The sequence below is a fragment of the Nipponia nippon genome, unplaced genomic scaffold, assembly GCF_047370975.1.
Source record: "Nipponia nippon isolate SJK-2023a ecotype South Korea unplaced genomic scaffold, ASM4737097v1 scaffold_1, whole genome shotgun sequence".
Taxonomy (NCBI): Eukaryota; Metazoa; Chordata; class Aves; order Pelecaniformes; family Threskiornithidae; genus Nipponia; species Nipponia nippon.
The window spans coordinates 82,228,281-82,254,757 of NW_028262290.1; the positions used below are offsets into that span (position 1 = coordinate 82,228,281).

General features: G+C 40.6%; 2 protein-coding genes across 3 annotated transcripts in view; both read right to left on the minus strand.

The window, feature by feature from the left end:
- Positions 1 to 260: 260 nt before the first annotated feature.
- Positions 261 to 9,736, minus strand: ZNF622 (zinc finger protein 622). 2 transcript variants are annotated; one of them, XM_087761089.1, is made up of 7 exons: positions 9,618 to 9,736; positions 6,164 to 6,772; positions 4,073 to 4,327; positions 3,199 to 3,361; positions 2,278 to 2,390; positions 1,252 to 1,395; positions 261 to 649 (listed from the first exon to the last, which is right to left on the minus strand). In XM_087761089.1, exons 2-7 carry the CDS (start codon positions 6,768 to 6,770, stop codon positions 522 to 524), a joined length of 1,410 nt encoding a protein of 469 aa, XP_087617215.1. In that variant the 5' UTR covers positions 6,771 to 6,772; positions 9,618 to 9,736; the 3' UTR covers positions 261 to 521. The 2 variants fall into 2 exon arrangements, with proteins under 2 accessions (XP_087617215.1, XP_087617223.1); XM_087761097.1 differs by lacking the exon at positions 9,618 to 9,736 and adding an exon at positions 9,117 to 9,513.
- Positions 9,737 to 10,195: 459 nt separating this feature from the next.
- Positions 10,196 to 26,477, minus strand: part of RETREG1 (reticulophagy regulator 1) — a 70,785-nt gene continuing 54,503 nt past the window's right edge. The window contains exons 4-9 of the mRNA XM_087761112.1: positions 23,176 to 23,302; positions 21,300 to 21,384; positions 20,600 to 20,737; positions 18,700 to 18,764; positions 17,419 to 17,545; positions 10,196 to 14,462 (exon numbers count right to left, since the gene is read on the minus strand). Coding sequence (XP_087617238.1) covers positions 13,951 to 14,462; positions 17,419 to 17,545; positions 18,700 to 18,764; positions 20,600 to 20,737; positions 21,300 to 21,384; positions 23,176 to 23,302 — 1,054 coding nt within the window. The 3' untranslated portion in view covers positions 10,196 to 13,950. The remainder of the gene's footprint in view (positions 14,463 to 17,418; positions 17,546 to 18,699; positions 18,765 to 20,599; positions 20,738 to 21,299; positions 21,385 to 23,175; positions 23,303 to 26,477) is intronic.

Below are 26,477 nucleotides of genomic sequence, written 5' to 3' on the forward strand. Positions count from 1 at the left end.
CAATGAATGGACAGGCAAACAAGTAGCAATCTTCCTGTGGCAGTCACCTCAGTCGTGCCGGCTAGAAGTCCATAACGCTGAACTAACTTATGTCTTGTACCACAAGTGAAAACCTTCAATACATTCCATCTCAGGCTCTTAGATCTAGGATCTTCTTCTCTTGGCCTCAACCATTTTGCAGAATTGGAAACTGAATATCTTCAGACAAATGACAGTGTGAACTGCCCCACGGAAATGGACTGCACAAAGATGGGCAGCAAGACTATGCATGCATCTTTATTCATAGCCATGACTACTTTGCCACATATTCCATTTAAGATATTTTATTTTTTAAGTTAGGCCAACCATCATCTCACTGGAAGAGACAAGCTCCCTCCTCTTCTTCTCATAGACAGGAAGCCACACCAGCATACACATCCCCATTTGGTAGGTACCAAGTCCAGTTTAATAACAGAATCCTCGACCCAGCAACCATTAAATCGCCCTTCCCAAAACCAGTTGCATGCAGCGCTCTTGGCAACTCAGAATCTGACTTGCACCCGGAAATGCATCTGCTTTGTAGCATTGTTACTCATTCCTGTCTTGAGCATCCACTTTGACTTCATCCTCTGCAGGTACTGCATATCACGCTGCTGAGCAAAGACTGCCCCTTCAGGGAGAGAGGAGGAAGAGAAAGAGGGATAAATGTCTGTAAGCTTCCTTACTACTTATATGCAAACCAGCTAATCTGTCCATTTACATCAGCAGTTAGCTATACGTTTTCCCATACTGGCACACTTCTTTTCACTTTTCTCGTGGGAAAGGCCCGTTCCCTCTATGAATACCCATGACTGTGATTAAGGAAAGAGGTTGTTTTGCATTCCAATGTGCGATTCTTTTATTTCAAAAGTTGATATAGATCACCTCACTGCTCCCCAACTGGAAAAGTATTCTAGCTGTCAAAGAATGGTTTATGTTACATTATTAAATAGCAAGAGTATTGGTTTTGACAGGCAGAAACCAACAAATCTTAGGAAATCACCAAATATCACAAACACGTATGATAACGAACTGAAGGGCTTGCACAGAATCTGCAATGGATTTTAGACACAAACAACTTCCTATAAGTTATTCTGCTTGGATGTCAGGAATGACATCAGGAAAGAAACTACTGCATAAAACCCCACAAATGTGAAACAAACTCGACCTATTTAATTGTAGAGTGATATGCCAGAACCTCCTCCTCTGCAAAAACCTCACACTGTCACTTACCTGTCTGACTTGTCCAGCCCAAAGCTCTGTACTGCTGTAACACCCGACCCACTGCTTTCTTATTTTTCGCAACAGCCACCGTTCTTGACAGACCAAACCGTTGCTTGTAGTATCTCATTAAAGAACGATGACCCACTCTTGCACCTGTTCAGAGGACGGGACATCTTATTATGCATAATGAAGCAGTATTCAAGCATCTTGCTAAAACTGTGGAAAATTCCTATGCTGATAAATGCTTTTAAAAGGTTCAGAACCTTAAAAACTTTAGGACTATTAGGAACTCAATATAATTACTGTAAGAGCTGCTGTACTGCACTGTACCTTGCAGGAAAAAAAACAAACAAACAAACAAGGAGTGCTGTTGTTCAAGAGGGCCTTAGCTCAGATAACAAACAGGCAGTTATCAGAAACTAAAACTTTCATTAGGGGAATGAAGAGAGGCAATGCTCTTTCAAGTAACCAGGGAAGTAACGTGCTGTCATTCAAGAAATCTTCTGTAACTGTGTAGTTGGCAGCACTTTTCAGAATGAAAGGGCTGAAGTCCCCTCATACAAAAAACACCAAAACAAAAAAAAAATGCAAGTAAGAATGCCAAATGCTATACAAGGCAAGAGTAAGGTTGTTTAAATAAATTAATTTTACTGAATTAGTTCACTAAATTAGTTACCAGCTGCCTCTGCAAAACAACTACACCAGGTAACCTAAGTTATAGCCTCTCCAAGTTGCACTAAAACAAGATATGGAAGCTCTTGGAGTATACCATGAGAATCACATGTTAATGAAGAGATAAAGTGGGCAAAGGAAACCCCTGCCCCAGTCCACACACACATTAATGCTGAAGAAGTTGAACTACTTAGTAGTGAAAATAATGGAAGGTGAGGACAAAACCCCAAAGACACTTAGATGCAAAATTATCTTCTCCCTTGCCAAAGGAAAACACTCACAACGATGACCTACGTTGCATGTAACAGCTGCAGCTATCAGAAATGCAGAGAAAGTATGTTGTAACACAAATCCCATGCCTACCTGAAGGAAGGATCAGCTCCATGGTGTCATCGTCATAATCCAACTCTCTCTCTGCTGGGCGCTCTCCAGGCACCTCCACGTCTTCCCCATCCTTGTGATCAGGGTAACTGCTCCTGTGGAAGAGTAGCAGTACATGGTTTACACATGGTGAGCAGCCACAGCTATCCAGGCCCATCACACAAAAGAACTGCCACGCACAGCTACAGCAAGCCGCAAACACTGTCACATTTCACCTGCCTTGGTTTGAGAGTTCTTCCCACTAGCACCCTGCCCTGAACAGAGGCTGAAGACAAGGACCACCCTTCCTCCACCCGCTTCTGTAACTCAGCACGGTTCTGCTGCCACACACTTAACAGTGACTTATGGTGAAAAACCACCACTGTGCAGCCCACCAGCTCTGCACAGCGACTGAACGTGCGCTCCAAGAGGCTCCACTAAATCCACCTGTCACCACAATAGGAGGTATTTCTGACCAAAATGAACACAGCTTAGGATAAGTTACAGGAAGTTCAACAAGAGGCCTCTAAATCACAGCAGTCCTGTTTAACTCCAGCTACTTAAAAAAAAAAAAAATCCACAGTGGGTACTAAGCCCACAATCTGCCTAAAACGTAGTGGAAGAGACAGTTATGCCCTTTTATGGTCTTTGCTGGTACACTGAAATCTAAACTCAGTAACAGCAAGCACTCGAAACAGAATTCAAAACATATTTTCATACAGGACTGGTATTAGGGGCCACAGAAGAGGAGACTGATCATGTTGTTATGCTTACCTTGAAAAGTGGTGAACTAGCTATGCAAAATAAGCATCAGTACCAGAAACGGGACTAAATTTTAAGAATGAAGAATCGTTTCTGATGCAATATTCAGCTGCCCTTTTGTCTGTCCCCATCTGTGCTCCACTCAAAGAAAAGCATCCTCACCTAAAATCATAGAAGTCTGCAAATTCCAGGGCAGCATCTCCATCTGTGAAGAGTTTGCAGTGGCTTTTATCATTCATGTGAGCCTGTACTGCCTCTGTAGAGTAGAAGGATTTCCCTTTTTCATTGCACCAGATGCAGATTTTCCCAACGCCAACTTTCTCTCCTGCAGAAAACATTGACACTTCTATTGGTCTGAATAGAGCCTGCCTAGTCAATAATTAACATTTCTGTGATGTAGCCTTCCCAGCTTGCAGGCAGAGGGACCAAGGAAGAGCCTTGAGCCCTTCATTTCCAGAAAAGCCCTGCTGTTCCTATGCCTTGACCATATGGCTCCATCAGGGACAAGCCTGTGCATTTAAAGATTTCATATGACAAGGTATGGATCGTTATGTATTCTCAATAACAAATTTCATACTTCCAACACAGTTTTCTACCTGATACTCCAAAATTATTTTATTCTCATCATTATTTGTAGACTTCAAGGAAGACAGATTCTTTCTAGCTTTTAGCTCTCTCACAAGTATTGTAAACCGATGAGGCAAATACTGGCGACTCATTAGTAGGACAACACAATTCATACGCACACTTTAGCAATGGAGTTTTGTCCTAAATTTCATGTTAGCTGAACAACTTTCTCAACGCTAGAAAACTATGTGAGACCTACAGGGTACATGACCACGTTTGCTCAGTGGGGTTTTCTCTCACTCTGCCCAGAAAACCTGTGGTCCTCTTCATGATCAAAACACTGAACTAGACAGCACTCAGATTTTACACCAAAAAATCCAAAACCATTTTAAGTCATATCCAAGTGAAAATAAGCAATAACAGTATATAATTATCCTGATGAAAAATCAGAGAACATTTACACGCATACCCAGGTACTTGATTAGTCCTCTGAGATCCACGAGGTACTCTATGTCTGGAATGAAGAAACTGTGAGCTTTTGTCATATGCGCCACATTTTTCGTGAGCGATCTTGAATGGTGGGGACAGAACAAGCAGTCCGTGACTGGTATGGCCCCAACAGCAGGACTGCTTTCAGCTTCTGCCTGCTCCTCCTCTTCTTCTCCCACACTTTCCATCTCTTCTTCAGAGCCAATGTCTTCATCAGAGTCCATATCTTCCCAGTCTTTTAAAGGAATTAAAAAAAAAAATTATTTATATGATTATTTCTCTCAAGCAAAACAAGTCCCAATTAAGTTAGGAAAAGTTATCACAGAAAATATTGCATTTTCTATTCTTACAGCCACACAGTCACTTCCAGGTGCAAGAATACACCATTGCCAATAAAACACATTCCTTTGTAAGATGCACAGCAAAGCTCAAGTCTGCTCATAAAAAAGCTGGCAGATCCGATATTTCTTTTCCCCTCCACTTTCTCAACTATTAACACTTTATTGCTGTTTCAAAGCCTTAAATTTAATTCACCACAGCACAGGAACACATGCATGGCTCATTAAAAACAATACAACTCTGTCAAAATCATGAAAATACTCATTTCCAGCAGTGACGGAAAACACACTCCTGTTCACACGCACACCTTTAACAACTGAGAAAAACAAAGCCAGTTGTCACAGATATACTACGTTACGTTTTATGTTAGTATACGGCAAGATATACTAACAATTTTACACATTTGCAAGATTACTGCAGAGCTCATTAATGGATAGATGAGCCAGCGATCTGATTATACTGCTAGAGAGGTCTAGGAATCTCTTCTAAGGAGTTCAGATCTGGGGCACTGACCATTTCCCAGTACTCTGTTCCTACTGGTCCCCTTCCAACTGCCATGTGCACAGAGCGCTTGAGAACAGGGAACACGGTGCTCCCCAGTGCTGTAGGCTGCTAATTAAAGATCTTTGCTATAGGATGTAGTTTAATAACTTTAAAAGCCTGACACTGAATTAACAGGACTTGTAGGAAACATTCCTGGACAAACACTTAAGAAGAAAATTAACATTCAGAAACCTACTGAGATTTTAGCATTACAATTTATGACTAACCCATTAATACAAAACAGGTGCAAGCTGGCCCCTTCTTTAGATGTTAAGATGCATGTTCAGAGGTATATGTTTCTTCTCCTGTAGAACTGATTCCCTGAATTGCGACTGAAATTTCATCAGCATAAAACTGCTATAACAGATGTAACAACGTGACACAATGGTTTCAGTAGTGAAGCTGGCACAGTATGGTCCCACTTCATTCACACCTGCCCCCTTGCTGCAGTTTAAATCACCGCACTCCACTGCTCCCATAAACGCATTTGGAGCTGCACAGCACTGAAAGCGTCCAGGTTAAAAATAATACTTTTCTGGGAATTCTGAAGCTCTGATCTTTTCAGTTGTCCACTTTCCAGGCTGAACTCCAACAAAGAGCTGTATCCACACAAGTGGTGAGGGTGAAGCAGCAGGAACAGGCAGGCAGTTGGGGTGGCAACTCGGTTAAACCAATTTTAATGTAGATGCCAACATGCTGAGAAGCTATGCCACACAGCGTCAGGCTAAAGAGCCAACTTTCTCCTCTGGTCTTGATGGGCAGAGAAAAACAAAACCAACCCAACTCCGTTCAACAGATCAGTAAAGTGACTGATGGGGCAACAGCAAATAATCACGACTAGATTTTTGTTCATCTGTTTTTCAGAAGTAGTTTTAGGGTAACCTTTCATGTATAGCCTTCCTTAAAGGAAACTTCCCCTGGAATTCTATGTGGGAAATAGCGCTCATATTAGGAATTGTTTATATTCAATCTTCACACGCATTAGGATCTTGTGCAGATGGCAGTTCAGACACTAACACAGCGTCCCTGACGGCAAGCATGGGCTAACCTTAACTCCTTCGTTAAGCTGAAAATTTCATCAACAGGAAGACCTTTTGTGATGGAAAATGCTGTACCACTACAGAAACAGGAGACAACCACTACATAGCCTACCCCAAGCTATTTCTTGTCAGTACGTTTATTGCCTTACCTTCTTCCATATCCTCCTCTTCCTCTGCTTGCTGTTTGGCCAGCTTCTTTGCTTGCTGTTCAAACCACTGTAGCCGCGGAGGTTTTTCCGATCGCTCCCTACTCTGTGATAAGCTGGTGCTTCCCGTAGAAGCTGGGGAGCCGCTTGCATTACTAGGAGGTAAAGGCGTCTTCTTCGGAGACGAAGACGGCTGAGCTCTGATGGCTTGCTGAATAGCTGCGTTCATTTCATCTTTGTTTACGCTTTCTGGGGCCAGCCCTTTTTCCAGGTTCTTTTCATTTAGTATTTTCACCTTCTTGCTGACAGCTTGAACAGCTTTCTTCTCCAGCTCCAGATGCTTCTTGGACTTCAAGTGATTCTCGTAGGCGTTGAAGGTGGAGAATCTCTTGCTGCAAACTGTGCAGTAAGTGGCAGTGATTTTGTTCTGCTCCTCTGCTACCGCTCTCTGGGCTAGGACTCTCTCTTGGAAATTCTCAGCAGTGACAGGAGGCATGTCAGCAACCTTACGCTTGAGGTTGTATCTATGCCAGTCAGTTTTGTAATGGGCACGCTGCATGTCAGCATCCTTGAAAGCCACACGGCAAGTGATACAAGTGTAGGTTGCCATTACTAGAAAGTGGTGAAAAAATCAGACCAATAAAGATAAATAACAGCCACAAAAAACTCCAAACGCAACATCCTGACAGCAGCCATGTAAGGTGCCATAAGAGATACAGGTCTCCTATAGAATTAAATTTATTAAACGCCAGCATTAGCAAACAGCATGTTACGTACTAGAAGGAGCAAAAAAATACAAGACTCTGATACAGTTATCAGAGATTACTCGTACCACAGCAGCACCAGAGCATCCCAGCTCTCAGCCCAGCACCCACTGTGCTCATCAGGGCTCGGACACAGAACGAGAGGGTTCCCAGCCCTGTAAGAAGTGCTTCAAAAGCTCTGCACTTTTTAATGAAGATCAGAAACTAGAGGTTCTTATCAACCTTGTGTTCTGCCAACTGTAGGTTTCTGAGGAGACTAACAATTGCTCCAAAATAAGGGTGAAAAGGGAAAAATCTACTTTCACACCTATTTACAATTTCCCATGGCCTTATCAAACAGAAAAAAGTTACTGCATTTTAAAATAAAAACCTCTCAGCTATTTTGGAGCAGTGCATGTACTATCGACAACACTACCCCGCAGAACTATTAATCTGGACATGCAGTCAGTCATGCCTCGATCCAGTGCTTGAAACTGCTGCTGCCTCTGGTCTTCCTCCACTTCCCACCACCCGGCTGAGCTGCGTTACTGGGGCTGTCACAGGACAGACGTGTGACCGTGTCCTGGTTTCAGCTGTGATAGAGTTAATTGTCTTCCTAGTAGCTGGTATAGTGCTGTGTTTTGGATTTAGGATGAGAATAATGTTGATAACACCCTGATGGTTTAGTTGTTGCTAAGCAGTGCTTACACCAGTCAAGGACTTTTCAGCTTCCCCTGCTCTGCCAGGCGCACAAGAAGCTGGGAGGGGGCACAGCCAGGACAGCTGACCCAGACTGGCCAAAGGGCTATGCCATACCCTATGGCATCATGCTCAGTATATAAACTGGGGCGAGTTGGCCGGGGGCAGGGGGGGGAGGGAAGGGATTGCTGCTCGGGAACGAGCTGGGCATCAGTCAGTGGGTGGTGAGCAATTGTGTCGTGTATCACTTGCTTTGTATATTATTATTACTACTACTACTACCATTCTATTTCATTTTACTTCAATTATTAAACTGTTCTTATCTCAACCCAGGAGTTTTCTGACTTTCACCCTTCTAATTCTCTCCCCTACCCCACTGGGGGGGGAGTGAGTGAGCGGCTGTGTGGTGCATAGTTGCTGGCTGGGGTTAAACCACAACAGACCTGTAACTCACGCTGTCCTTTCCAAAGCCACACATTTTCTTCTTTTTCAGCGCTTAATGAAACTTAACTTTTTTAAACAAAGTTGATGGAATCTCTTGAACACCGCAAAACCAAAGAGAAAAAGGCACGTTCTAACTGGAGGTCACTAAAGCCACCCTCATCTTTTAACCCATTTATAAAAATATATGGTTTAATCTGGGAAAAAAGAAACAATATGTCAAGAGAAAAGGGTCTGACAGCAGGCAGAGGAACAGCATCCCCTCCCAGAAGCTACCAACAGAGAGGACCAGCAGTGAAAAACACAAGTGCTCAGGGGGTTGGAGTGTACTTTCTGAAACGCTAATTCCCTGGAAGAACTGGACTCCTAATTTACTGCTTGCTCTGTCTGTACTCGTACAGCGACAGAAAATACACTAGCATAAAATAAAGGCCATGCTGTTTTATTTGCAATACTGTAAACATCCACTCAGTGCCACAGATGCTTTTTGTTTCAGAAGAAAACATATTCTCTGCCCACTGAGGGATCCCGACTGCTCTCTGAAGCGTTCGCCTCCCACCTGCAGAGCTCCCCATCCCTATCCTAGCCCAAGCAGGTACTTTACTGCCATAAAACCACCTGACACAGAATTACGTTTGCTGTTAATCACAAATTCCTTGCAGAAACCTCAGGGACAGACAGTTTGATCTGGTGTATTACAGGCAGACAGCAGCTACACACTAGAGTACCCTGGGGGACTTAAAAAAAAAAAAAAACAACCAAAAAACAGATCAGAAGAAGAGGTAGGTAACTGAGAGAATCTAGAACCACAAACCTTCATATCTGACTACTCAGCGAAGAAATAACGTCTACAGTTCAAGCTGCATAAAGCAGAAAAAGCACCTGCGGAGTCCCGCGTAGCCAGGCCAGCACCCCCCGTCGCCCATGTGCGCTTTTCCCCACCATTTTAACCCACAAAACCCAGCACCCCCCGTCGCCCACGCGTGCTTTCCCCCACCATTTTAACCCACAAAACCAAAGTACTGAATTTTCCCCTGCGTGGGGCTCCGGAAAACAAAACCTGAGGCACTCACTCACAAGCCCTCAGCCCAAGTCCTTCGAGCCAAATCTCCTTCTCCCCGCGGGGCCTTCATTACGCCCGATTTTAGCTACTTTTACTTGAATTTAGATCGAGCCGGCGTCCGTAAGTCTGACACAGACAGAAAGGCCTGGCCGACAGCCGTTTATTATACGGACACCAGAAGTGACAGCGCAATGTAAATCCAGGAAATGAAATAAAATAAAATGAAGCAAAGCACAAGCAGGAGCGCAGGGGGGAGCCGCAAGCCTCCAGGCCGCCACCAGAGGCGACTCAGCCCGGACTCACGGGGCGGCCCGGCCCCAAGGGACAGCAACCCACACGCCCAGGCCGCGCGGCCCAGCCGCCGCGGCTCGGGGCCGGGCCGGACCGGGCCAGGCCGGGCCAGGCCGCGTCCTCCCCGTGCCCCCGCTGGAGCGGAGCGGTGCGGAGCGGAGCACGCCCGGCCCCCGCTCCTCCCCTCCCCTCCCGCCGCCCGGCCCCGCGGGACGCCCACCTGCCGCCCGCCGGTGCCCCCGAAGCGGGAATCTCGAGCAGGAAGAGGCGGCGCAGCAGCAGGCAGGAAAGGCGGGGCCGCCCGCTTCCGGCAAGGAGGGACCGCCCCGCCCCGCCCCGCCCGGCCCGGCCCGGCGGCACCGCCGCTCCCGCCCCCTGCCGCCGCCGGGGCCCCGCAGCGCTCCCCGCCCTGCCCCGCCCCTGAGGCGGCCTGAGGCCGCCGGGCCTGCGCCCGCGCCCGAGCGGCAGCGCCCACCGCGGCCTGGGCCGGAGGGGCCGCCCCGCAGCGCGGGCCCCTCCCCGGCCTCCGCCCTCTCTCAGCTGAAAACCGGCCCTGCTTCGGAGCGGGCGGTCCCGCTTCTGGCCCTGGGAAATAACGCAACGCTGCCTCATTTTAAGTATAAAATCATGCAAGGTCTGCGGCCGGCAGCCGGGATCGGCGGTTCTTGGGGGCGAGCCCCCGTCGGGCCGGGAACGGGAGTAAACACGGGAGCGACAGAAGCTCCACTGAAGGGGCTCTGGCCTTGTGTTTTGGTTTTTTTTCCTATTTTGGGAATAAATACGCAATGAGATATGAAGAAAGATTAACACATATTTATTAAATGGTTTTACAAACAATATAATTCCATGTTTACAAAATAGTAATCAGGCTAGGTAAAGTGCTGCAAAATATTTTAAATAAAAGACATTTTGTAATTGTCCAGTTTCTGGTTAGGCGGCTCGGCGGTGTTACAGGCTGCCGCGCGGCTCGCGCGCTGGGAACAGACATGGAGGCTACAGGGAATTTGTTCGGAAGGCTTACACGGTCTGGAAAAAGTGCAAAACGAACAAAACCCAAGTAAAACAAGTATTTCTTCAGATCCTGTTACTTTGAGTTAAAATTATTTCTCCTCCTCTGTGTAGAATATTTTTTTTTTCACAAACAAACTGAAGAATGGCAAGCAGAAGTGTAGTATATACTCATGGAAAAGCCCTGTGTGCTGAAAATAGGTGCTTTTACGCTGGATTTGACACACCCAAGGCCACGGATCAAACGGCAGTCGCTCCATCTGTCACTCGGAGGTACTAATGCAAAGGGGGAATTTTCTGAGTACGAAGAGCTGAACTGCACCCCACAGATCCTGTCCTAACACACGGCGTTTTCTTCCAGCAGGGATGCGTGAAGAAGCCACTGCAAGGCGAGGGAGGGTGAGCAATTTCGCCATGCTACTGCAAAAACGCATGGCATCCTCAATTTTCTGCCCGGTAAGAGCACACCAGATAATGCAGGCAGAACCGATCCCGCGGCAAGATCACACCCTGTGTTACCCTGGGAGCGCTTGCTCACACGTCCACACTCTTGTCTACGCCCGCTATGCTGACTGCACTGCCTTTTGACTGGAAATTGCACGCAAGCAGCCTTTCCACGGAACAAATGCACGTTTCAAAGCTGCGTGCTACCTCGTACTCGCTTGCCTTTCTTCCTGCCCCTGTGTTCGGTTTTGGAAGATGGGAAGGTGACAACCAGCGCTTGGTAGGAAAGACGCTGTGGACTATTGTGATGGGAATTTTTAAGTAACCGCTATTTCGTGGCTGCTGCTAGAATACAGCAAAATCTCAAGGGATTTCCAACCGAAGGCAGTGTGGAAGGGATCTCACAAAGGAGAGAAACGTTTTCTTCGTGTTCCACTGTCAAACTGCTGGCAGTGGAATGTATCGTGTCGAAGCAAAGTGTTTCTTACGTGCGGGTGTCTGGGAAGGAAGAGGTTATTTCCTGCGGAAAACTAAGCATCTTTCCACTACCTAAGGGGGGATGTTAAATGTTACAGAACTACCTCCTTCCCGTTACACACTATTTAGGGGCTTGAATGTAATCGGCTACCATGAGAACAGAAAAATAAAATTCTAAAGACACTCAAATAAGCAATTATGCCCCTAAACTTTAATGATTTGCTTGTTCAGGTTTTGCTTTGTTTTTCTTTCTGGAAAAAAATAAATTAAATTGAGACTTGTACAGGAGAAAAATCAATCTATTTTTCTATCTTGGAACCAGAAAATGGATCATTTACAAAAAGTCTGAGAAACTTCTCCAACTGCTTTTCCTTCTTGATCTAATCTGTTATTCTAGAAGAGTGCCCCTGCGTTACATACTTTTATAACCACAAGTATTCTTCATATAACAACAATAAAGTGCGCGCTGTTATAATGCCACCGTTGACAGCCAGCTAGTCCGTCCCATCAAGTCGGCTCCAGAAAAGCCCAGGAAGGATGGCTCCCTCCTGCCTCTCCCTGTCCCGTGGCCCGTCTCCCCTCCTGGCACCAGGGCTCCGGTACAAGGAAGCACACCGTTGTCTGGGTGTCCTACAAAGTTTCATCAGCAACTTGGAAGTTGTACTCTTCTGACTATATAGATTGTCCTAAACATGCAGCAAGGAAACGAGGTTTTTAACTCATCTGAGAAATTTAAATGGCCTTTAAACTGACTGATTTCCCAGCAAAAGCTTCTTTTATTTTTTCAAATGGGAAGGATGCGCTGGGGGAAGCTAAAAAGGAAACTTAACAACCAACGCTGTGGAAGTGATGTGGCCATGGTTTTTTAATCATTTCCAGAAACTCGCTTTTAATGTTAAGATGTTATAATTTCAAAAGCTGCATCTTGTGGGATCTATATCCAGCATCCACTTACTTCGTAATGGATTTGGTAAGAAAGGCACAGGCTCACTTTTTTACTGGTAAAGGACAGCAAACACAGTCAATATGCATTACGGACACAAAAGCACAAGCAACGATAAAGCCAGTGTCAAAAATGCTCAGCATCTTTCCTTTTGCTACACTCTTTTTGGCCATCTGCCTATTTTTTCACCTCAGAAAGAAAAACAAATTAAAATGGAGTTAACTTTAAACACAGGTTTACCTACACATATATGTTAGTGGAAGATTTTTATAATCTGTTGCTGTACTTTTTGAGGGTCCTAGATGACAGTATTCACCTCTTCAAATGCCAGCAAATGGAAAATCATGAGTAGTGGTAGCAGCTGACATGGTCCCTCAACTTTGCTAACGGTTTACATCACATGAAAAGAACTAGCTTTACTTCTTCCTATTTCTTTGATTACTATTGCTTGGTATTACAACTCAATTTTGTCACAGGTGAACAAAAAAGCCCTAGAAAAAGTTCAATAAGTTACCTGCTTAAGATCCCATGCCACTCACTGAGCATGTGCGGAGTTTAAACTGGCAAATAATTCAAACACATTCTTTTTTGTTTTAAATTACATGCCAAGAAGAAGATTCTGAGTGTCTTCTATAGCAAATGACCTCACCGAATACTTTTAAGTATCTTAAAAGATTCAGCTTGCAACTCAACTTTTGTTGCAAGTGATGGCAGCTGTCCTGGGAAAAATTAAAAAACAAAACCCCTAGAATCTTGAATTAAGGAAGTGGCACCTAAAACAGCCTTTTCTTTCCTTTTCTTTTCTTTTTTTTTTTCTGTTTTTTAACTCTAACCTCTATTCCAAACAATAACTACCCTCACCTGCTCCCCAAAAGTTTGTTCGGTTTACATGATATTAACTCTTAAATATAAAAATGTGTTGGCTGACTTTACATGGGCAATACTGCCAAGGACCAGAGTCTATCAAGGAACACAGCAGGTGGTCAGTCAAATAGCATGCCACTTTACAACTCTACAAGCCTAAAACAGCAAAAAACTTGGAAATGCATCACCCTATCCAAAATAATTCAAAGGTTTTAAGTATGAAATCAAGTTCTTTGATAGTGTTGCACACATATTTAAACTAGAATTGTGCTGGTTAATGTGTTTCATATATAGTAGATGCACTATACATAATGCTAACTGCGGGGATTCATACTTTTCGGTATGATTGAAGGAGGTGAGATTTAGTTAATCTCATTGCAATCCTCTGATAACTTACCCTCACTGTGTGAATCATGAATTTTATTACATGGTTGGCAACCAAGAATTAATAAACTGCCGATGTTGAAAATTTGGCTCAGGACCCCAAAATACATGGTTGGCAAAAAGATAAAAAAACTCTCTCCCCCAACTCTGTTGAACAACTGACCTCCAACACGCATCTGCAACCAAACAGTGGATAGATAATTCATTTCCATGCTATTACATTGAGGTATAACTACCAGAAACATTAAACTATCAGTATCAGCTGATATTTATCCAGTTAATTCACTCTGCATAAGGGAAATTATTACAACACATCTAAAGGGATACTTAAAGCTTACAGCTCAGAATTTTCCTTTTTTTTTTTTTTTGCATTTGATTTTTTTTGTGTGTTTTATGTTTCATTTCTTCTATGTTACCAGCTGCAATTTCCAGGTTATTGACTTCCAAGCAGATTTGAAAGGAATCCTGAAGATTTTTTCTTTTCCTGGGTTTCTGCTTCTTGGCCTTGTAAAAGTCCCAATTCTTTCTCAATCTGCTCAAGCTCAGACTGGTCAAGCAGTTCAAAATCATCAGCTTCCTCCGTGTCTGTCTCCTCGCTCAAACTGGGCACTGCATGTGAGGGAGCTTGCTGTGCGGACTGCAACTGGTCTTTGATGGCAGCGGACACCGCAGCTGCAATGACATCCCCAGCAATTCCACTCATTAAATTAAAGGTTTGGTCACTGGTCAAAGGCAAGGAGAGCCCTGCAGTGGATGGTCTCTCTTTACTCTGTCTGGAAGCATGATCCACCTTGACATATGTTTGCTCTTTTTTTCGTTTTTGCTGGATGGGCATACCGATGCTTGAGTCATCGTCATCGTTTGTTCCGGCACCATTTTCTAAAGAAGGAAATTCTGAAAGATCTCTAGCAAAAGCTTCTTCATGATCACTAGGTCGGTCAAAATCTATTACAGGATAAACAGAAGGAAACAGTGTTAGCAAACACAAAAGGCGTCCCAAAAAAACCAGCTAAATGTAAAAATGCAATTAGTAAGTTTTCCTTTAAACACATTTACTAATCCATAGTGTAGTAGTCTTCTGTAGTCTTAATGCAGAGGAGCTGTGTGACATCTAAAATAAAATGGTTTTGAGGTCGTAAACCTACTACCACAAGTCACCTGGTATCAACCTAATTCAGAGAGTTATTTGAGGATAATATCTTTTTAAAATGTTATCTAGCTGTATATGAAACCAACCATGTACATCTCCAGCACAGCCAGTTCTAAATACACCAGACACATAAAGTCCTTAAATTTATAATGTCACAAAAGGTCTTTAAACATTTTTCTTCACAATATATATGAATTACAAATACGTAAGTGCATATGAATGTATTATAAGCTTTCAAAACACTTGTAGAACAAAAAAAGAATGTTTACACGTTTAAATAAAGATACAAAACCAATGTAAAGACTTAATCTGTAACTTTTTCCTTTCTTGACCAATGCTCGTATTAAATAGGAAACAGAAAATGGAAACTCTACAGATGACTAGGATAGTTTCACATTTTCAAGAGGATAAAAAGCAGAATGTAAACAAGTAAAAGATTAGATTTTAATGACTGCGTTAATGGCATGATATTTGTTACTATAAATGTGTAAAATATGTTGACCACAGTACATGGCCTGTGGGAGAGACCTAAATGAGCATAAGGGAATATTTTGATCTATTATTTGAACGAGAAGGCAAAAAATAAATCAGTTTGAACTTACTTTCTATGAAAACAAGCAATGGGAGCATTCATAAGGGCTAAGGAAATGAATCCTAAAAATGTCTGGTAGGTCATTTTCTCCATTTTCTTTAGGAAAAACAGGCTGGGAAGGTGAGGAGGAAGGGCTGTGCTGTATGCAGAGTGGTGGCTCAAATGCACGGAGCTTTGAGAGGAGATGAGCCAGTCCTCGGATGCATCCCATCTGGTCTTGCACTTGTGTGTGTGTATCCCATTGGCTGAAATGCTCCATGGGGGGAGAACAGCGGATGATGTTTATTTTTCACTTAGCAAGGCCTTTAATGCAGTTTCCCACATTTTCCTTACAGGCAAACTGGTGAGCAAACTGGGTAAGTGAACTGTAAGGTGGGTGGACAACTGGCCGGACTGCCAGGCTCAAAGGGCAGTGCTCAGTGATACCAGGTCCAACTGGAGGTCACTTATTAGTGGTGTCTCTCAAGGTACTGAAGCCAACACTGTTCAATGTTTTTATTAATGACTTGGATGACAGGACGGAGTGCACTCTCAGCCAGTTCATGGGCAGAAAGGAACTGCTGTGGGGCAGGTGTATTTGACATTCTGGAGGGCAGGGCACCCTCGGAGGGACCTCAACAGGCTGGAGAAAGGAACAGGCTGAAAAGGAACATCATGACATTCACCAAAAGCAAATGTGAAGTCCTGCATCTGGAATGGAATAACCTGTGCAGCAGTACAGGTTGCGGGCAACCAGACAGAAAGCAGCTTTCAAGAAAAAGAGTTGTGACAGCAAGTCAGCAAGGAAGGCCAACCACATACTGAGCTATACTAGCAAAAACAAAGTCAGAAAGTCAACGGAAGGGATCTTCCCTCTCTATTCAGCACCTGAGAGCATGCATTTGGAGTACTTTGTCCAGTTTTGACCTCTCCAGTACAAGACAGATAACGAAAGACTGGAATGAGTCCCCTGGAGGGTCAGCATGATTATTAGGGGGCTGGCGAACACGACATATGAGGAGATGCTGAGAATGGAATTTGTTCGGCCTTAAGAAAAGGTGGCAAAGCAGGGATCACACAGTTGTCTTTACCTACCTAATAGGAAGGTATAGGAAAGATGGGGCCTGACTCTTCCTAAAGGTGCACAGTGGAAGGATGACAGTAAATCGACATAGGCTGGAACGTGGGAAATTTTGACTCACTATAAGAAAAAAACTTGTTCACCATGAGGGTGATCAAATATTGAAAACGGCTGTCCAGGGAGGTTGCTGAACCTCTACCATTGGAGATGCTCAAAATTCAACTGGTCACAGCCCTGAGCAACTTGATCAAGTTGAACCTGCTTTGAACAGGACATTAGATGAGATGAATGACAATGGTTCATTCCAACTTACGAGTCTGTGATTGTACAATGCTGTCTATTTACAACTTGAGATATTAACAAAATAATTAAAATTATTAATTTGGCCTGTATAATGTCGTTAAGTAACATCACCCTACTTGTCATTTACAGCAGACTTTTCCTAGAAGAGGAGAAATGCAAGACGAGCAGAGCAACAAATCCACAGATAAGATTACACCAAACTACTGCTGTCCTTAATCTTTATTCAGGGAAAGTGCTAACTGAAAGCCTGGCCTGTAAAAAGTAAGAACTTAAAGATCTGGTTAAGATCAAGACAAGTGCTTGAGAGTCTTTTCCTAGTCTTAGTCTTCACATCTCATTTAGGCTTATTGCTGGCTGTCTTCATCAGCATTATAGTAACCAAAACCTAATAATACTTTCTTTAATTGGCTGCTTAGCAATTCAAAGTATTCACTTTTCTTCCTCAGCTTTTATTTGTGTAGCTCCACCAAAGTGTTGGTACTAACTTAAAAGGTTTACTTGCTTAAAAGGTTTGGTGCAAGAGAGAGCTAAATCTGGCACTTATTGAATGTGTCGGTTTTACCCACTACTACTTATTTATTTAGACACGTACTGAGGTATTTCATTATTTATAAGATGAGGACAGCTCTTACACAAGATGTATTCAAAATTATATAAAACACTGGAATTAATTTTTAATTTGTTGTAGCAGGAAAAAACCTAACCCAAAAAACTTTTGTCCTCAAATTCTCTAATCATTTTCAGGTAACTTACATGATTGCAATTCATCGATGAAATAGATGAAGCCATTACATACCATCAGATGTGTCTGTCTGTGGAGAATACCCTTCGGATAAGTTAAAGGTCCCATTATCGGTCCAAGATACTTCTGATACATCTGTGTCAGACACTGACAGCTCTTTGGCAACAACTGCAGGACTAACCTAAACATAAAAAAGTCCCAAACATGGTATTCTTATACTCAGGAAAATCACACTACAGGAAGCCAATGCTTAGATACTGAAAAAGAAGCCTCTTGCATGTCATAGCAATATAAATTGTCTCCTATTTAAGCCTTCATTGTAGAAACATGAAAATAACAGTATACAATACTTAGAATTGAAGAATCCCTCTTTGCAATAACTGAAAGCTGTATTATACTGAAGACACATAGAAAATTCCAATTATTCATTCTGAAAGTAATATCCCACTGTAACGAAAGCAGAATGAGCCTGCAAATACAAAATATGCATAAATGTAAAGAAATGGATAAACTTGGATCAAAAAAAAACCCCACTATCTATAAGACAGTCAAAAATTAGCTAAATAAAAAAATCATTATCCTTTACCAATTTATCCAACAATATTCAGTTATGTCAGCTACAAATTTTTATCCCATGGGATGTAAGTAAGTTTATTTTTTTTCAGAATACAAAAACACCTTCAAAGCAATCACTGTCAAAGTCAGGCTCTATACACTACTGATCAAATACTGCATAAGAATTCCTAGAAAACTGATTTCTTTTATATCAACCAGTGTTCTGATTATAATGGAAAATCCTTTGCCATACAATTATTTAGAATATTAAGAAAGAAAGGAGACATTAGAATGTTCTCATACATATCTAGAAAGGGATTTATAGATAATGTACTGATTTACACTATCATTAAAAATGATCAGACAAGTGATTACACAAGTATCTGACAAATTACATAGGTTTTCTACAAACATTTCCCTTTTATATTTTAATTTGATAAAAATTAGCTGCAATTTCACTGTTGCAAATAAAAATAGCTGCCTTTGCTATTAAATTCTAGTTTAATCATTCCACAGCCAATACAAAATAAACACATTCTTATTTTAGTAGGCCAAAGAAACCATTACCTTGAAGGTCAGAAGTCACAAGTGCAGTAAGTTAATTAGTATAAGGCTAAAGAGGGAGACTATGAATCACTTTTAAAGCGTACTGCTTAGTTCAGAACACAGGCTCCTGGGCAGGTTAAAATCTTCCACAGAAAAGAGAGACGGTAGTCTAGATACTCCCCATTACCTATATAGATTTTAAAAGCAAGATAGGGCTGACTGAAAAAAAGTCACCTTAGGACACAGGGCTGATATGTCTAATTCACTGTCATCTTCTGTGGGTTTTGTTTTTGCTGTTTCTGAAAGAAAAAAGAATATTTTTTATCCTACTCATGACAACAGACTTTGAGGTTCAGTGTGCGTTCCCTGTCACACAGCTTGCGTAGTACAGTAAACTTCCACCTGTTGACGCAGTGCATCATTTACGTAATGTGCTACTAAGGTGAGGGAAAAAAGGCTGATTGAGAGGCTCGATATTTATCAAAATATATCATGCAGCAGCCAAAGCGGGAGAGAGACTGTTGCTCTGAAATACATTCCAACACGTTTATTTACTTAGTTTCAGAAGTCTCTGTTGCTCACCATAATATAATGTTCCCTGGCAACATATATCAGTCTTTTAAACTACACTGCTGGTACAGTGCACAGTTGTAACATACTGTTAAAACAGACAGTGTAGTTATCGCAGCACATTACTTCTACATCAGAACATGCAATTTTCTGGAAAATTGTGTGTAATCTTCACTCACAAAACCTTTCTTCTTCTTTGCACCCAGTTCCCCTGCATTCACAACATTTATATGCAAATACGCATACAGAGCATCCTCTGAAGTCTGGCAGAATGCTGCTCCTAACAGATGAACGGAGACAAAAATTTCGCCTCCTCTTCTCTCTCTGTCTGAGAATAGTCTCATGAATATTTTAAACCAATATAAGCTGAAAAACACAACCATATTATTCTTGGTTGCCTATGTTTGCCACTTGCTATTTCCTCTCTCGTGCCAGTACAAGGGTTTGTGAACCCATGCGGTGAACCCAAGTGGTGAAGCACGGTAGGGAACTTGTCTGGGTCAAATTAAACCGGAGGGTGAGAGGCAGGAAAGAACGAATCTAACCTCAACCATTTTCCCAGTGCTGGCTTATGAAATTCATGAAACAATAGTCTGATCTCTCTGCCAGTTTCACTTAAAAGTAGAACAAGGTGGAATAATACATGAAAGAAATTTTTCAAAGCATTATTCCTTATTTTCAGCAACTACTGCATTACATGTAAGAGAAGGGGAAAAGGCAGATGGTTCCTCTCGTTGCGTCTAGGAACAGCACATGATGAACGGTAACAAGAAATGCATGTTTTAAAGCAGATATGAAATCTACTGATGTAACACCAACTAAAAAGGGTAGGCTACCTGCAAGTAATGTGACTATACTACAAAGGATTAATTACCAAAACTGTAGCATACACAAAAAGTAAGCTAGAGACAACATTGTTCATATAAATATTTTTCTTGAAATAGCTTTATTACTTAAAATCTAAAAGTTTCTAATGTTATAAAGATTTCAGGTGAGATAGGTGAGATTTTGTTTTAAACTGATTTCTCCCCTTTCTAACTAAAAACTTCGATTAATTTGTAGCTACTATCCTACTGCAATTCTTAAATGCTTATTGAGTATTTGGGGAAACAAACAAATTCTTGTTGCTGTTGGGAGTGAAAACAAGGCGGATTTAGATACTGGAACAGAGTTCAGTCTCTTACTGAAAATTCTGTTATGTGCTCATTTTGTGTTCTTGACTGAGTCTCTCTCCTGAATAAGTTTGCCTTATTTAAACAGAGATAAGCATTGCATACTTTACAGCTAGTAGTTTTTTCTGAAAACCTACAAGCAGTACATCTAATCAAGTATGAAGAGAACCATCAGTCTTGCCTTGTCTCCTTGCATGAAATAATTCTTTTTTACCATACCCAGACGTCTGACATACTTTATCACTCCTTATAAAGCCAAGAACAGTAGCCAGGTTCAAAGCAAGAAATACCTTTACAATTGGCTTCACAAGACAACCAAACTGTCTGCAAGGTGAATAAAATTTTCTCTGCATACAGAAATACATTACTTGGGACGATAATTAATTACTCACCAGATCTCTCTTTTTTCTTCTGGTTGATATATTCCACTATTCCAAAATCTAGTTTCATCAGAACAGTCCTAATTTTGTTGCACACTTTCTGTCCAAATTCATTGCACTTAAGGAAGGGACATAAAAAGGCACACAATACTGTGATAAAAATGAAGACAGAGAGAGAAATTGTATTGAAATATTGCTTCATAAGAAGCTACTCAATAAAGATTAAACAATGCATTTGTGTAAGATAACTACTGATTTTACATAATGCAATTAGTTTTACATGAAAAAGCACTGTGAAATGCCCATGTCAGACAAACTGTTAATGTCAAATCCAGTTTCTAGGAGCTATTACTACTCATCGCAGAAAATACCACAGTATTCATATCAACTGACACCTTTTTTACTTCCAGTACGGCACAATTTACGATCACTATAATATTTTTCATTATCTTGATTTAGTCTGACTTTTATATCTCTACCTGAGAAACATGACTATGCAACATTGTGCCAGAATCAACAAGCTGAAAAAACTTGTAAGCTGACTTTCATATGACAAAAAGCACTTGTCAGAACCTACATCTATATGTATATATGTGTATATATAGGCGTGTGTGTGTATATACATAAATAGAAAAAAATACTTCCTATACAGAGACCAAATAATGAACAAACCACATACATAAATCATGATTGAAAAAGAGAATATACTTACACAGGACATAGGAGAGTACAACTCCAGGAATGTAACTTCCCAAGACAGTGAAAAATGTACATACACTGCAGACTAGTAGGCAAAACTGGGAAAAACATTAAAATTGGCCATTAACACTTGCACTGTTTAAATATTTAGATCATTTTGCAAAAGAAAAATGTTGCATGTGAAATGAAATCTAGAATGCAGTAGAAAATGGAAGGGTTTTTTTTTAAATTAGGAAATACTTTAACACTCCTTGTGCAAATAAGCATCAAAGTTCATTTTGGCTAATTAAGATGTACCCCCTCTTCTATTATAAAAATATGCTATTTTTATTCATTTAGTGTAAAGGTTTAACAAGCTCATAGTTATGGCTAAAATTACTATAAATTACTTCATCTTCATTAGATAAAAAAAGGCTAAACAGTTGATATGCAGGAAAAATCCCCAGATCACTAATTGAAGTATTACAATGCATACTTGCTGCATGCTTACAAAAGCAAAAAAATCCTTCTGATGAGTACAGTTCTCTCCCCTGTTGTGTTGCCTCGTGAAACTGTTTTCTCTCACATGCTGGCTACTCCAGCATCCCCATAATGACAAGACTGAGCTGAATTTTCAATATAAAACTTGAGATTCAGCCTCTGCTGCAACTGAGATGCATAGTGCATCTTTCACAACTACACAATGCTGAGTACAGAATTGATCTGTTGAAAGATCAATTGATCTGTTGAAAGAATCCATTTGCTTTTGGAGCTGAATTGCAATAAAATGGTTAATTCAAAGAAATTTTGTGCACAGCTTCAGTGCCTGATTTGCTTGTAACTGTAACAGTAAAATAATGACATGCCTCAGAAAATGAGGTCAGGAAAAAGAAAGGAAAACATGCTGTCAAAATTAGCTTTTCTAAATCAGGATTAGATATATCTTAACATACAGTTACTGTGTCATGTCACTACATGACAAAATTAGGGGACTGTGTATACTGATACCGCATTTCCTTATCTCAATATACACCTACTTCTTTTAAATATAACTTTATTATCATAAACACATAATTTCTTTTTGTATAATTTATACATCTTTGAAATGTGTTTCATCCTGTTGCTCATCTGTATTTTCAGTCTAAACTCCTAATATTTGTGTGTGGTACTACATACTTCCAATTTCCTAATTCTGAAGGGCCTGTTTCCATGAAAGATTTTGCGGCAAAGTTCACTGAGCTCAAAAGAGGGGGAAAAACCTCCTAATCTCCTTTTGAATTTTTATAATTAGGAATACAAGTATAAAAATGAAATCTACTATTGCCATGATATACTTCTATATTATTTATATTTTACTTTGGAGAAGAAAGCTGCTTCACTTTTGGCTAGAACTACGTAATAGTCTTCTTCCTAATAGGAAAGAAGAAACCTTACTCTTGCTTGCCTCTTCATGAACTGGGTTCTCCAGCTCAGTCTTTCCAGTAAAAAAAACCCAAACGACTCTGATCTGTATAGAAAAAAAATTATCACAATAAATTAGGAAGGATTTCTTTTATCATATAATACTTGTGCAGCTATTTCTGAAAACTAAAATTATTTGGAAAAAAAATGTATGTTTAGGAACTGTGTACTTTTCCTGCTTTTTCAAGGTTTTATTAAATTGTGATGTTTTAAATCTCCTTTCCATTGAATGACTGGTGAGGTTCCAGCAGCTGCAAGGGGAGGGACTGTACTACTGTAAACTTCACTGTGAGCAGCTTTGCTCACCGATGACCTGGTTGTGTTCTGCACAGGAGGAACTTAGGAGAAACTCAAGACTGAATGTATCATAATGTGTATTTTATTTTTCAGGTGTTTGGTTCTTTAAAATCTATGCCACCAAATTGTTAATCTTACTTGGGAGTGCTTACCTTGCCAGGGTTTTGTTCCTTGAAGTGGGACATTTCTTGAAAAAATACAAATAAATTCATCAGTGTTTCTGAAATGCACTGATTTATCCTGGGTCTGTAATCTTGCCTGGAATTGATGACTTTCCAGCTGAGTAAAACAAACAAAAATACCCAACAAATGTGGTTATAGCTCATATGAAAGTTGAAACTGGTTGAAAACATTTTAAGCCTTACCAACTTCCAAGCCAATCGTGTTGTAAAGCTATAGCCTCCAGTGATCAAATGGCTGCTGCTATGCTACATCTACTTGTGCTTGTTTCCACATATTTTATTTTATATTAGGCATACGTTGGCGCATATTTATATTTATATTTATATTTGTATCAAATAAAGTAACAGCAAAGTTTTGTCAGAGGTGGACCAAGTTACAGGATAAATCAAAAACTACATTATGAAAAAAATGAATGTACAAGCGTTGGTATGCAGCAATAAGGACATACACATAGACTGTCTGATCAAACTGCCAGCTCATATTTCCACATAATTACTCTGCTATTTAGCTACTAAAACACCACAAGGCCCTGTTAACAGTTCTTGTTATTCAGAATGCAATGCCCTCTGACAGTTCCCTGGGACAACTTATATTTTACCAAGCATCACTAAGTGACTGAGGAGATTTTTGCTATTTAAACGTCATCCTGTATGAACTTGGTGCTCAAAAGTAACATTTAAACGTTTGCTTTAATATTACAAATACCAAGATATGAATTTTTTTTTTTATAGTGAACATAAGACTAACAAAAAAATTATCTGTCATCACTTGTAAAAATACCTGCAGTGATTAAAAACTTCCATATTAAAATTATCCTCGTTCAACAACAGATTGCTTAGTCATTTTTATTGGCACATATTGTAGAAGTTAAAAGCCATCATGAGCATTTGGGCTCTTCTCAGTTGAAAGCTGGTTAGTAGGTTGCTTTTGTTTACCTTTTCTACTGAGGACACACGCATAACCTACCTTTGCTGTACTGTATTTTATTAGCTATGATTTAATGTTCATTCTTACTAATAAGGCACCATCATGTTTTATGATATAAACTTGATAACGTCTCTCATTTCCTCATATAAGGAAAGCCATGAAGATTTTAAAGTTTTTGAACATATGTTTGTGTTTTTCTGAGCCACTGGCAATATCGATGCACATGTCCAACAGCCCTGATGTCCACCTGGCTCAGGTGTTACTTTGCAGTTTTGTTCCCATAAGTGACAGACATGATGCTGCATGCTGAAAATTAAGAGTACTGCTTTTTAATTTGCTTAACACCTAACATTTTTCAAAACAGGTGTGGATCCCTATATAGCAACTTTAACCCTACCAAAATAGGCTTTTTCGGTCTATAAAGCGAAAGTGTACAGTAATGTTTTCATATGGGCATGAGTTCACACCTCCCTTGCACAGAGAACCGCACTGCAGATCTTTCTAGCAAAAGCAACTGGTTTACTTAAGACAGCCCAGGGAGATAATGGTTGAAGGAAAATGGATTTGAATTCTGGAAATTATTTACTTGGAAGTTAGGTGTATAATTGCACTGGAGTACAAGAGATATATTGATCTTTCCTAAAAAGATAAGGTTCTGATTTGCTTCTCTTCGTAGGGTTGGGGCTATACGCTGATACCGCAATGAAAGGGAAGTGATCTCTCACATGGCAGCATGCGAGATAGATATACTAACATAGCACTGAAGGGATGCTTATTAAAAGGGTCAAGTGGCCTGAATTAGGCAGCAGCTTCGATCAATGAATCATGATAGCAAGTAAAATAATGTAGTCCACACTGTTTATTACATTATAACGTCAAATGAAAAGTTTGGGATTACATTATTACCTCAGATTTCTGGTCACATATTAATAACAAAACTAGGCAAATGATAAGTAACTATATATAAAAATGTCTATTTCACTTTATTTTCCAACAAAAAAACAAAATCTCTATTTATAAATTTTCAGTTGTATAACTCAAAAGATATGTTACTTCTATTTTACAAATTATGATAAAAGGAGAAAGTGAACTCTGAATTTCAAATCCAATGTCTCATCAAAAAGAAGACCAAACTTAAGTTCTCCTTAAAATCTTTAACCAACATTTCAGCCAAACTCCAGACATGTCTGACATCCAATTCAGCAAGGTCTAAAGCCACTTTTTCTTACAATTATAAATTCTTGCTCTCATTTCTCCTAAACACACAGGATAAGAGAATTTGGGGCTTATGTTGAGTTGTACACTTTGGTCCAACTGCTGCCCACATTTAAATTTGTGAATTTTTACATACTTATATCTAAGCCACAATAAGTTATCTTCTCCCACATCCATGATACCTATTTATATTCTACATGGGAATGTTATGTCCCTTCTTTTCTGAACTGCAGACATACCAATTACTTGGAAGCAGCTTTCCGAACATAATGGAGATTAACCACTATTTTTAGATACTTGGTCTGAGCAGCTTCATTTTTGTAAAAAAGTCGGGAATAATTTTGGTCAAAAATGTCCAAAGAAACTTCATGGAGAAACTTCATCTTTCTCTATACCTATACTTAACTACCATACAGCAGCTTCGCCACGAGGTGGTGACACAGCAACATCGGGTTTGGGAGCCATTTCATATAGAACATAAATAGCATGCATGCAGGATTCATATTCAAACTATCGTATGCATAGTGGAGTGCAGAACATGCCTTTAAGAAAAACTAGTATTTCAACCACGGTGTAAAACTGATTAAAGTTCAAAACCCAAACTGTTGCCCTATTGTTGTCCTGACTTTATTATATTATTTACTATATTGTAGTATTTGTAGTATTGCAGTAGTGTGATTTCCTCTTACATCACAAAATATTCAGTGAGGGTTTTGTTTCCCCCCTTCAAGAAAAAAAACATAAACAATTTAAAATAGTGTACCTGAAATTCATAGGATGAGAGTCTCATGTCTTGAACTAGGCGACTTTTGTAAGACAGAAAAAATGCAACATATTTTCCAGCCATGCATGGCACTGCATGCAGCTATTTGCCTCTGACAGAGGATGTAAATAAAACCACTAAATAACTCACAAAGGGCACCGCACAAACCCAGCAGGAGGGATTAGCAATGTTACACAGAACTTTTTGTCCGCCTCCCATCCACAGTAGCAATTTCAATTTCCATCCTCTCTGATAATTAGCGGCTTGAGAAAAGCAGTATACGAAAGTTTTGTCTTATGAGAGAACTGCAATTTTTATGGATAGGCTACTCTCCTTAAAGAAACATTGCTTCCAGCTTTTGTAAAC

Coding starts and splice junctions, on each gene's coding strand:
- ZNF622 (XM_087761089.1), bottom strand. CDS start 6,770: ATGGCAACCTACACTTGTATCACTTGCCGTGTGGCTTTCAAGGATGCT. Junction 2,391..3,198: donor GCAGACTTCTATGATTTTAG/GTGAGGATGCTT, acceptor ACTCTTCCACAG/GAGCAGTTACCCTGATCACA. Junction 650..1,251: donor GGGCTGGACAAGTCAGACAG/GTAAGTGACAGT, acceptor CTCTCCCTGAAG/GGGCAGTCTTTGCTCAGCAG.